Source organism: Phaseolus vulgaris, chromosome 11 (genome assembly GCF_000499845.2).
Source record: "Phaseolus vulgaris cultivar G19833 chromosome 11, P. vulgaris v2.0, whole genome shotgun sequence".
NCBI lineage: Eukaryota > Viridiplantae > Streptophyta > Magnoliopsida > Fabales > Fabaceae > Phaseolus > Phaseolus vulgaris.
The window spans coordinates 36,425,547-36,438,566 of NC_023749.2; the positions used below are offsets into that span (position 1 = coordinate 36,425,547).

General features: G+C 36.1%; 1 protein-coding gene and 1 long non-coding RNA gene across 3 annotated transcripts; both read left to right on the forward strand.

Annotated features, from left to right (window-relative positions):
- The first annotated feature begins 2,693 nt into the window (after positions 1 to 2,693).
- LOC137806435 (uncharacterized) lies at positions 2,694 to 3,473 on the forward strand. The gene has a single exon (XM_068606560.1). The coding sequence runs from the start codon at positions 2,694 to 2,696 to the stop codon at positions 3,471 to 3,473; it is 780 nt and encodes a 259-aa protein (XP_068462661.1).
- Positions 3,474 to 5,695: 2,222 nt separating this feature from the next.
- LOC137825112 (uncharacterized) lies at positions 5,696 to 7,896 on the forward strand. 2 transcript variants are annotated; one of them, XR_011083290.1, is made up of 5 exons: positions 5,696 to 6,706; positions 6,829 to 6,906; positions 7,012 to 7,080; positions 7,246 to 7,498; positions 7,615 to 7,896. It is a non-coding gene; the product is annotated as an uncharacterized lncRNA (long non-coding RNA). The 2 variants fall into 2 exon arrangements; XR_011083289.1 differs by lacking the exon at positions 6,829 to 6,906 and having other exon boundaries at positions 5,702 to 6,706.
- The last annotated feature ends 5,124 nt before the right edge of the window (positions 7,897 to 13,020 follow it).

Below are 13,020 nucleotides of genomic sequence, written 5' to 3' on the forward strand. Positions count from 1 at the left end.
TACAAGAGATAAACTATTAAAATGGACTTGAGATCCCAGGTAAAGGTACGCCGTTTCTAAGACTAACACTAATTACTTCTTGTTTCTTATAAGCCCTGTACTTACTTGATCGTCGGAGTGCAATCAACGGGTAGGGCCCCCTCTGTCTCAACGAAGCCGCGTTCCAACGAAACAAAAGGAAGAACAAATTCCAACAGAGATAGACAGAGCCAGAGCTTGTCACTAGGATCAACCGACGAGCATGTCAACCGACATGAACATTTGGTGCCCACTGTGGGGCCTGATAAAACCAAGTCCTACCCGTAGTTAAGTTGAAGTTCCTGGACGTAATTGTTGGGTCTATTAATGTCTAAGTTCAAGAGGGGAGGGGTGAATTGAACATATAAAATTTTCGCAAGCACAAACTGTTTTCAGTATATCAGAGGTAAAAGAACAGATTGATTAGAATGAACAAAATTGATTCTTCAAAACTGTCTAACACAAACAGAACTGCACCAGATTGGGATTAAGGCCAGATAGTGAAAGATAGCTAAATCAGATTGGTTCACTTTTAACAGTTTTGAAGAACACACACTATACCAAAAGAACAATCAAATTTATTCAACACAAAGCTTTAAGGACAATGAATCTTTTACATGAATTTTATGAAGAAACCTATTAGTTCTTAATTCAATTGCAAACTTATATTTAAAAGCTTTGTTTATGATTAGAGAACTTTTCCAGATTAAGAAGAACAGTTTTTATTAAGCCCAGAATTAACAGATTTGATTTCAAATGAACAGATTTCGTTCTTGACAGAATTAAGCAAAACCAGAAACAAGTGCAGGGATGAGAAGAGAAACACAAGAGTTTTTATACTGGTTCACTCATCAAGAGCTACGTCCAGTTCACCTTACTCCAAGGTGGAATCCACTAAAACAGATACAATCAATTACAACATACACAGCAGTTCTTGAACCCTACAAGAACTTCAACAAACACTGCTGAAAAACACTATTCCGGCACACTTTGCACTCCAAGAAACCCTATCAAGAGTGACTAACACTTATACCTATTACAAGAATGAATAAGGGAAAGATTACACCTGAAATTGTGTTGCAAGAACATAAACCAGTTGTTCTATTTGCTCAAAGACAGTACCAACACCTTCATCCAGCACAAGGTTCTTTAAGAACAAGCACACATCTCTTTCTATTGAAGAAACCTTTGCAAAACCTTTCCAATTCTCTTCCTCACACAAGAAATGTTTTATCTCTGTTAAAACTGTGATTGCGCAGCATCCCTTCATGTGAGAAGGGCATTTTATTTTATAGAGAACAGTTTCTAACCACTTTTCAAAAAACAGTTTCAGAGCAGTTTTAAAACAACAGATTGATTCTAAAAACAACATGTTAAATGTTAACAAAACTGCCAGCTCAACTTAACTGAAATAACAGACTGAGCTTTATCTTTGGTGCCTTAACTAAATTTCGAAAAACCTTTCAACAGAGCAAAAATAAACCTATTGTTTCTCAAGGAAACAGATTTATTTTTGTACTGAATCAAACCTTTTAAGAAAACTTTAAAAAGCTTTTCCGAAACCATTTAACCACATCATGTGCGTGATCTTACTACCTTGATTTGGCATCTAGGATGGGTCATGCAGCAAAAGGCAACCTTGAATACACACAAACCTAAAATACAGGATCATCTAAGACACATTGCAACCTTCAAAGCAAACTAGCTAAAGACTACATCAAACACACCAATGCAAGGTAGAGATGAGCTTCATCCATCTCCAACAGTAATGAGGAATACAAGACAAGGTTCGGTAGGATCTAAAGGAAGCGACAATCCCACAATGCAGCAACTTATGGAGACTGTGAAGGCTCTTCAGTAGGCGATAACAACATCTAGAGCTAAACAGGAAAGGCTCATGGCGGAGACTTGAGCCGAGAAGGTGCTCAGGAAAGACCCACTCATGGCGGAGATAGATGCGTCACAAGCAAGTAATGAGGAGTTATGCAAAACCAATGAGGAGTTGCGTAAGGATTTACAACAGTTGGGCGAACGCTCCACAGGGGAGCGAGGCTCGACTATTCAAACAAGGGCTCGTCCCATGGCTATTCTCACAGGCGTTTATGGACGCTGTCATACCAGCTAGTTTCATAACGCCCAAGATTGTTTTTACAGGTACAAAAGACCCTAAGGCCCATCTCACAACATTCAATGCTCAGGTGATGATTTCAGGAGGAACGGACGTTATGCATTGCAAGATGTTTATGGGCACGTTTACATGCACGATGCTACAGTGGTTTGTTGGCCTCCCAGACAACCACATCACCTATTTCGATCAATTTTCTGGATTGTTGAGGGAGCAATTCATCGTCAACCAAGGTCAACCGCCTGTCCCTTTCGACCTCTTCGGTGTGAAGCAAAGACAAGGAGAACCTTTGAAGGATTTTTTGAACAAGTTTGGGGAGTTCGTAGTGAAGCTCCAGACTCAAGATGAGGTCCTGATGATCCATGCCTTTGGGCAAGGGATCATGTCAGGACCATTCAGTGACTCGCTGATAAGAAATCGAGCGAGAACGTTTGGGGAGATCCGACGACGGGATGTCGCCCACATCGTCGCAGAAGAGGTTGTAACAGTGAAGCACGGTAGCACATACCCAGGGCAGGCCAAGCCCAAAGAAAGAAGTTGAGCTTAACCAATGAGAGTGCATGAAGCTGTGACCGAGAAGAGGTCAGACACATGGCGAACACCTTACGCACCAAGGAAGAGCCAACCCAGAACAAAGGCGAGAGATGACTTGCCTTTCCGACCAAAGTTCAGAATGGCGTACAAGGAACTGTTGGCCATGTTGAGAATGGCAGACAAGCTAAGGTTCCCCTCGAAATCTGATAGGAACTTGGGACCGCGAAAGGAGATCTGGTGTGAGTTCCACAAAGCCTTCGGGGATGATGTGGAGCACTGTATAACCCCAGGCTACCAGTTAGCAGGATTGATAAAAGATGGGTTCTTGAAGGAATACCTGGAAGGGAGCCAGGAAGGATCGAATGAGGAGCTTCCTCTAGCGAACCAGGGGCATGAAATACTTGTGCACGACGAGATTAATACTATCTCAGGAGGATTTTCAGGAAGGGAATGTTGCGCTTCCAAACGTAAGAAGTATGCGAGGGAAGTGGTGAAGGTAGAGGCGCGAGAACCTGATCAGCCGGCCGAGCCCGACCTCTACTTTACAAGGGCTGATTTGGGAGACGTAGTTCTACATGAGGACGACCCAGTAGTGATCTCGGTCCTCACAGTGGGAATAAGAGTACATAGGGTTCTCATCGACCAAGGGAGCTTGGCCGACGTGATGTTTTGGATGACTTTTAATAAATTGCAGTTGTCACCTGACCAGCTGAGACCATACGACAGCTGCTTATTTGGTTTTGCTGGAAATCAGGTGAAGGTAAGGGGGCATGTGGAGTTGAGGACGAATTTCTAGGATGGCACCTCATCTCGCACAATTACTATAAGGTATTTAGTTGTTAACGCGGTTTCGACTTATAATATGCTTTTGGGCAGACCCTCCTTGAACATGTTAGGTGCGGTGACCTTGACAAGGCACATGAAGATGAAGTCGCCCTCCCTTGAGGGAGGGGTAATCGTCACTAAGTCTAACCAGAAGGTGGTGAGGAAATGTTATGAAAACAGCCTGAAGAGGAGAAGGGTAGTATGCACGGTCACCACCCAAGCCCAAGGACCTGATGTAACCACCCAAACACAGATCACCAGCGAGAGGCGACCTGAGCCCGTTGGTAAGGAGAGAGAGATCAAAGGGAAGTTGTTCAGGCTTGGCTCATCACTAGGTCAGGAGATGCAAGATCAGATTGTCGAAGTGATAGCGAGGCACGTGAACGCTTTTGCATGGACTGTCGCAGATATGCTTGACATCGACCCTGACTTCTTGTGCCATAGGCTCACTATGGATAAGAAGGTCAGGCCAGTAATACAAAAGAGAAGGAAGTTCAATGAGGAGAGACGTTTGGTCATCAAGGAAGAAACCCAAAAGTTTTTGAGGGCTGGCCACAAAAGTGAAATCCAGTACCCTGAATGGCTACCAAATGTCGTGTTGGTAAAGAAGGCCAGTGGAAAGTGGAGAATGTGTGTCGACTTCACAAACTTGAATAAAGCCTGTCCTAAGGATTCATACCCGCTACCCAACATTGATTCATTGGTGGACAACACTTCGGGTTGCCGACTTCTGAGATTTCTAGATGTGTTCTCGGGGTAAATCAGATCCGCATGCACCCCTGCGATGAGAGCAAGACCACGTTCATGACGGAGTTCTCCAGCTATTGTTACAAAGTCATGCCCTTCGGGCTAAAGAATGTCGATGCTACCTATCAGAGATTGATGGATAGGATTCTCGCCCCCATGATTGGGCGAAATGTGCAAGCATATGTGGACGACATGGTCATCACCTCGGAAGAGAAGGACCAGCACGTCGCCGACTTGGAGGAGCTATTCGCTACAATAACTAAGTATGATATGAAATTGAACCCAGGAAAGTGTGTATTTTAGAGGTAGGGAAGTTCCTTGGGTTCCTGCTCACTGAACGGGGGATAGAAGTGAACCCAGACAAGTACGCAGAAAACATAGGAATGAGAAGCCCTGCCACGGTAAAGGAAGTGTAACAGTTGACTGGACGCATGGCCGCCCTGTCCCGGTTCTTATCAGCAGAAGGAGATAAGGGGTACCCTTACTTCCAGTGTTTGAAGAAGAACAACCGCTTCACATGGACTCACGAATGTGAAGAGGCGTTCCTCAAGTGGAAGGAGTACCTAGCTAGCCCGCCTGTCCTTTGTAATTTGCTACGATGTACTCTCATTCGTCTCTATTTTGCAGTTATAGATCGAGCGATCAACTCGGTCATTGTTCAAGAGCAGGATCAGGTTCAGAGGTCCATATACTTCGTGAGCAAGGTGCTGTAGGTGCCCGAGGTACGGTATCAGGCCATTGAGAAGGTGACTTTGGCAGTGGTGTTCACGGCTTGTTGACTCCATCACTACTTCCAAAGCTTCATAGTGATCGTCATGACTGATCTCCCATTGCGCAAGGTCCTCCAGAAGCCTGATGTAGTAGGACGGATGGTGCATTGGACAGTTGAGCTATCTGAGTTTGACGTACAGTACGAACCCAAGGGGCATATCAAGGGCAAGGTATATGCTGACTTTGTAGTAGAACTCTCCTCAGAAGCCATCCAGGTAGACGGAGGAGATTTTCAGTGGGTCTTCTCTGTAGACGGATCCTCCAACCAGCATGGTAGCGGCGCTAACATAATTTTGGAGGGACCCAATGGACTGTTGATTGAGCAGGCCCTTAGATTCGCTTTTAAGGCCAACATTAACCGGGCTGAGTACGAAGCGCTGGTAGCTGGGATGTTGTTGGCCAAAGAGTTGAGCGCTTGATGTTTGCTAGTAAAAAGTGACTCGTTGCTAGTAACCAGGCAGGTCACAGGTGAATACCAAGTCAACGATCCACAGGTGACTTCATACTTAAGGTACGTTACACTCTTGAGGGAAACTTTCCCCACGTTCGAATTAGTGCATGTCCCGAGGGAGCAGAATGCCCGAGCAGACTTGTTGGCCAAACTGGCAAGCTCAGGCAAGGGAGGTTGGCATCTATAAATATAACAAATAGAAGGCACTTCCAGGGTAAGTTTTAAAAAAAATTCAAAAAGAAAAAAATTCAAATTTTAACTAAAAATAGCAAGCTGAAACTCATTCTGGGAGTGACAAGTGGCACTCTATATGACTTACACGTTTACAAAATCTCATTTCTTTAAATACTATCTTTCTTTATATACACTTTCAGCCTTTCTCTCTCCTATTACTCAACTTCTCCGATCTCTCTTCGTTTTCCCTTGCATTTGGTTTCTTCTTCTCTGGGTTTCCTTTATAGTTCTTCATTTCTGGGTTCTTCATTTCAGCCTTCTCCTTCTCCAGGTGACTATTTCTTCCGTTATGTGGATTCTGTTCATCTCATTTACGATTTCTTTGTTCCACCGCATAAATATGAAAACTTATTTTGTTTTTCTTATCAAAGTTTCGTTCTTTTCATGTTTCTGATGAATTTTTTTATTCTTTGGGTTTCCTGCACCGATCTTCTCTGGGTTTCCTGCGGTTCTCTCCTATTTCTCCAGGTTATTATTTCTTCTTTTTGGGTTTTTCTTATCAAAGTTTCGTTCTTTTCATGTTTCTACCGTTTATTTTCCTCTTTGTTGTTCACATGGTTGATTCTGTGTTTTCTCATTTACGATTTCTTTGTTCCACAGCATAAAAATGAAATATTTTTTGGTTTTTCTTATCAAAGTTTCGTTTTTTTCATGTTTCTGATATTTTTTTTATTCTTTGGGTTTCCTGCACCGATCTTCTCTGGGTTTCCTGCGGTTCTCTCCTATTTCTCCAGGTTATTATTTCTTCTTTTTGGGTTTTTCTTATCAAAGTTTAGTTCTTTTCATGTTTCTACCGTTTATTTGCCTCTTTGTTTTTCACATGGTTGATTCTGTGTTTTCTCATTTACGATTTCTTTGTTCCATAGCATAAAAATGAAATATTTTTTGGTTTTTCTTATCAAAGTTTCGTTTTTTTCATGTTTCTGATGATTTTTCTTCTTCTTTGGGTTTCCTGCACCGATCTTCTCTGGGTTTCCTGCGGTTCTCTCCTATTTCTCCAGGTTATTATTTCTTTTTTTTGGGTTTTTCTTATCAAAGTTTAGTTCTTTTCATGTTTCTACCGTTTATTTGTTTCTTTGTTGTTCACATGGTTGATTCTGTGTTTTTTTGTTACTTTTGACAGCATCAAAATGATATTCATCTACATTTCAGTTTCTGCACCAACCGGTAGTGGAAGTGGAATGGATTTTCAAGCACCAAGGTGAGATCTTTTCCTTCCTCGATTTTTCTGTCATCATTTTTTTTTTCCATTTTTCACTTTGCTGTTGATTTAATATTTTCTGGAGTTTTTCCATCTACATTTCAGTTTCTGCACCAACCGGTAGTGGAAGTCGAATGGGATTTTCGTTCATATCAACCATGTTCAAGCACCAAGGTGGATTTTGTTCATCTCATTTACGATTTCTTTGTTCCACCGCATAAAAATTAAATATTTTTTTGTTTTTCTTATCAAATTTTCGTTCTATTCATGTTTCGACCGTTTATTTGTTTCTTTGTTGTTCACATGGTTGATTCTGTGTTTTTTTGTTACTTTTGACAGCATCAAAATGATATTCATCTACATTTCAATTTCTGCAGCAACCGGTAGTGGAAGTGGAATGGATTTTCAAGCACCAAGGTGAGATCTTTTCCTTCCTCTGTTTGTCTGTCCTCATTTTTGTTTTCCATTTTTCACCTTGCTGTTGATTTAATCTTTTCTGGAGTTTTTCCATCTACATTTCAATTTCTTCAGCAACCGGTAGTGGAAGTGGAATGGGATTTTCGTTGATATCCATCTTTTTTTCAGCATCAAGGTGAAATCTTTTCCTTCCTTGGTTCTCATTGTTTATTTTTTTTGCTGATAAAATCTTTAATGGTGTTTTTTTGTGTTTATTTCATAAATCTCATACATGTGTTTATTTTCTTTTAGGATCTTTATCATAAGGCCAAAAAAGCTTCTGTTAAATTTGGTTGTGGATGGAGAAAATTTTGTCAGATACATGCACTGTGTGAAGACCACAAATTGATCTTTGAAAGTGGACTAACCCCAATTCCTATGATGGTGTTGTTAGTGCTTCAAAATTCAATATTGTATTCAGAATTTATTTATAGATAGATGTAATTTCCAAATTGTTGTAATGTCGAGTATAGAAAATTAATTCTTTACTTTATTTTGGTTATCAATTTTGTTTTAAATTTTTATTCGCATTAATGTACTCCAGACAAACTTTAATCATAAGATTATTCGCATTATATTATTATTCAAAATTCAAATTCAAATTCGAAATTCAAATTCAAATCTATAAATACATTTAAAAGTCCAAGATCATTAATTAACTTTTTGATTCATATCTTCTTCTGAATCATATCTTCTTTTTCTGACTTATTTTGCTGCTGCCGCACACTTATTTTCGAATTCCAAGATTATTATTATTATTATTATTATTAATCTGCAAATATTTAATTTTTGATATTTTCAAATTGTTTAATTCCAAGATCATTAATTACCTTTTTGATTCATATATTCTTTTTTCTGACTTCCCACTTATTTTCAATTCCCAGATAATCTTCAAATCTATAAATACATTTAAAAGTCCAAGTTCATTAATTACCTTTTTGATTCATATCTTCTTCTGAATCATATCTTCTTTTTCTGACTTATTTTGCTGCAGCCGCACACTTTTTTTCGAATTCCAAGATTATTATTATTATTATTATTATTATTATTAATCTGCAAATATTTAATTTTTGATATTTTCAAATTGTTTAATTCCAAGATCATTAATTACCTTTTTGATTCATATATTCTTTTTTCTGACTTCCCACTTATTTTCAATTCCCAGATAATCTTCAAATATTTAATTATTCATATTTTCAAATTTTACAATTCCAAAGATCATTAATTACCTCTCTGATTCATATCTTCTTTTTCTGACTTCTCTGCTTCTGCACAGTTATTTCCAATTCCCAGATTATTAATTACCTTTTTATTCATATATTCTTTTTCTGACTTCTCTGCTTCTGCCCCACTTATTTCCAATTCCCAAACATTTATAGATTCATATTTTCAAATTTTACAATTCCAAGATCATTAATTACCTTTCTGATTCAAATCTTCTTTTTCTGACTTCTCTGCTTTTGCACACTTATTTTCAATTCCCAGATTATTATTATTAATAATCTTCAAAAATTTAATTTTTCAAATTTTCAAATTTTACAATTCCAAAGATCATTAATTACTTTTTTATTTGTATCTTCTTTTTCTGACTTCTTCTACACACTTATAATTCCAAGATTATTATTATTACTAATAAACTTCAAATATTTAATTTTTCAGATTTTCAAATTTAAAAATTTAAAAATTTCAACAACATTATTAACATTAATTACCTTTTTTTTATTCATATCTTCTGCCACACAATATTTGGGATTCCAAGATTATTATTATTATTACAAATGTCAAATTTTAAAATTTGAAATTTCCGATTATTTCAAATTTTTAAATTTTAACAAATACCATTAGAATTTAAAATTTATAAATATCAAATACCATTAAATACATGATTGTGGTTTTCCTGTACTCCTTTGATTGTTATTTCAGCTCCATGTGAAGTTAATTTATTTTTGTTTGGGTTTGTTTTCTTAATAGTCAAGTTAGGATCACAGGTTTGTGGTTAACAATGAGGCCGAAAGGGAATAAAGGTTTCATCTTTTGTCTTTTTTCAGAGAAAGTGTTAAGAAAGTTTGTATTATAGATAGATTCAAGTCAAACATATTCCATTTGGTTCAAAACTTTTCTAAACTTTTAAGATCTGACATGTTCATCCTAAATCCTTAATCTAACATCCTTCCATTTTCATCCTAAATCCTTAATCTAACATGTTCCCACATAAAAATGAGGGGTACATAATAATAGTCAAATATTTTCATTCCTTGAAGTCATCTTTATCATCAAGGGGAATTGGTTTGTTCCTCCAAAACACAGCAAGAATACTCTCACCGAGCTGCATGAAACCATACTTTCAGTAAACTTAGATCTGATTTTAAACCTTTACCCGCGTGCGTTGTATTGGTTTTTTTGTTTCTATTACCTTCTTGGCTTAAGTCATTAATGTTGTTCTGTGTTCTTTGTATCCAACCTTTTCTCTTCTTTGATTTCCTTTCCTTTTTCATGAATCTGTCAACCCCACAGCTACTTTCAGAGGTTTGTATCTTCATTTTCCTGTTTTGCTAAGTAAGTATTAAAAAGTTTTCATTTTTTCAAATATCATTTTGCAGAGATCTGATTTGGTTCTTTTGTTTTTATTACCTGATTATGTTAAGTCATTATCTCACTTTTTCTCCTCTTTCAGTTGTTTACGGTTTCAGTAATCTGTCAACGGCACCGCTACTTTTATAGGTTTGTTTCTTGATTTTCATGTTTCAAATTGATTCCCCAGTATATCAAGCACCAAGGAAAGACTTTTTCCTTCTTTCGTCCGCATGCAAAAGCAAGAGTCTATGGTTATATGAAATTGGTAAGATTTCTCTGTTAGGGTTTCCACTTTTTGTCTATCTGTGTATTATTTCAGAAATTTCAAAGTAAGGGTTTTTTTTGCTAAACAAGAATCCTCTTTTTCAAATCTCCTTTGAAAACGTACCTAAAATTCCATTTCTTTGCAAAGTAGGGTTTTCCGATCATGCTAGCAATTTAAAAAATTGTGTACTTTCAACCTTACTTTTCAAATTCAAACCACAATTTCATTAATCGCAATCCTTGAAGTTGAAATATTTGCCCTTTTTACAGTTTCGATTTTTTATAGGCTTAATCTCTTCTGTATGAAACCTGACATGCTTAACTTTGTTTTTGTCATTCATTGAAATTGTAAATTTGTTTTTTTGATATTTTTGAAAATAATTCCTTACCACCTCCTCAGTATATATATGGGTATGTTTTGTGTTTCACATTGACCATTGCATTCTACATTTTCCTTTTACTCAAAGGTCACCCTTACAATGTCTGTGTCAAGACAAAATACAAATTGTGTGAAAGATGTTAATCCACAAAGTGAAAATTGGATCTTGATAGCAAGGGTTATACATTTGTGGTTTGTTTCTGATTTCAAGAAAACAAAGTTTCCATTCTCCATGGAAATGGTCATACAAGACAAAGATGTAAAATACTTTATCATTTTCTTTCATATTTTTTTTATTACAGTTTAATGTCATTTTTATTAATCATGCTTAATGTTTGTTGCTATCTTTCAGGGTGATAGAATTTATGTTTCCGTTAGAAGAACTCTAATTTATAAATTTCAAAATGATATTTTTGAGGATAAAGTTTATTCCTTCAATTTCTTTAGTGTGTCTACTAATTCAGGATCTTATCGCACTACCTGTCACCAATACAAAATCAATTTTCAGTTTGGAACCAAAGTAAGCTCTATTGGTAATGATCTGGTCTCATGTCCAAAACCTCATTACACACCAATTTCTGTGTTAAAGGCGCCTGGATTTGATACGGACTACTTAGTCGGTTAGTAATATTCTTTTACTTCAACAGATTTCTTTGAACATGTTTTTAAATGAATATGTTTTTACAGATGTTATTGGAATATTAACTGGTGTGGGAACTGAAAGAGAGCTGAATAGATCAGGGTCAACAACTAAGTTAAATGCAATTTCTATTGAAGCTGATGGGTAAGCTAATATTTTGTACCATAACTAATCCAAAATATTTGTTCTTACAATTGTAATTTTAATTTACAACAGCTACCGCATTGAGTGTACTTTATTTGGTAACTATGTTGATGAGCTCAATGCATTTCTGTCATCTGGAGAGCTGGAAAATATTGTCATCAGTGTGCATTTTGCTAAAGTCAAAATTTTCCAGGGTATGTCAAGTGTTGAATTTCTAATTTATTTATATTTTTTATTTTATTATTTTATTTACATTATATTTTAATTTTAATGTAGACAAGGTTTTTATACAAAATTGCTTGGAATGCACGAAAATAATATATAATGATAAGTCCAAAGATGCAACCGAACTCAAGAAAAGGTTAGTTTAATATATTATTTTTCGATAATTAAAATGTATGAACCTTTCTAACTACAACTTTTACATCTGTAGGATGATTGAAAGTACGGATTCTCCTACACAGGGACTCAGTCAATTGTGTGACTCTGGAAAACATAATGTTGAGGATGAATTCATCACCTTCATTCATAGAAATACTATTCAAGGCCTGAAAGATTGCAAAGAGGTATTACTAATGTTTTTTAACAGTGTATTGAAATCGATTATTAATATTTGAAGATCATTTTTTTTCTTTTTACAGGAAAGCACTTTTGTTATCTTAGCTACAATAAAACATATTGTGGCTGATGACGATTGGTGGTACACAGCTTGCTTATGCGGTAAAACTGTTTACCCTGATTCCAAAATGTTTTTTTGTGAGAAATGTAACAAACATGTTATCAAAGTCCAACAGAGGTAGTGTTTGTACTTGCATGAATTTATTTTTAATTACATATTACATATTTCTTAATACTTATTACTTATTATATTATTATATTAATTATTTTTACTTATTTTAATTAATAATTTGTTAATAATTAACTATTAATTATTTTCGTTAAATTATAGATATAATTTGTAAACCTTTATGTATTTTATATTTTAGGTATAAGCTGAAGCTGCGAGTGATTGATGAAACGAATTCTACGACTTTCGTTCTATTTGACAGGGATGCCACTACGCTGATCAATAAATCTTGCGCCGAATTATTTGAAAGTCATGATAAGGTAAATTATCGAACCATGCATTTGTTTATTTATGCATATAAGAAAAGGTTATTATATTAATTGATATTTTTTTTTAATATTTAGAACGGTGATTCTGGTGTACTACCAAAAGACTTTGATCTTTTGATTGACAAAGCTGTGTTGTTTAAAGTTGGTTGTGTTAAAGATCAATCTCTTAGGTTTGATCAATCATTTCGTGTCAAAAAAGTTTGTATTGATGATAGTACTATACAAAGGTTTTGTGAAGGTCGTGTTGAAAATGTGGTATGTTTCCTAATTTGAGTGTATTCTTACTTACATTTTACCCTTAAATTGGTTATTTATACTGTTTTTGCTTAATTTAATTTACTTATCATTTTGTGAAGGAACTTCATTCTCAGAAGAAACGACTGTGTACTATTAAAGATGTCCAACAGGATAAGTCTTCTGTACCACTTTCTCAGGTAATTATCATTTAAAGTATTAACTTAAAAAAGTGAATAATTTACTCTTACTAATATATTTTGCTATCATCGCATGATTTATTTAATAAATTCTCCACTGAAGCTGC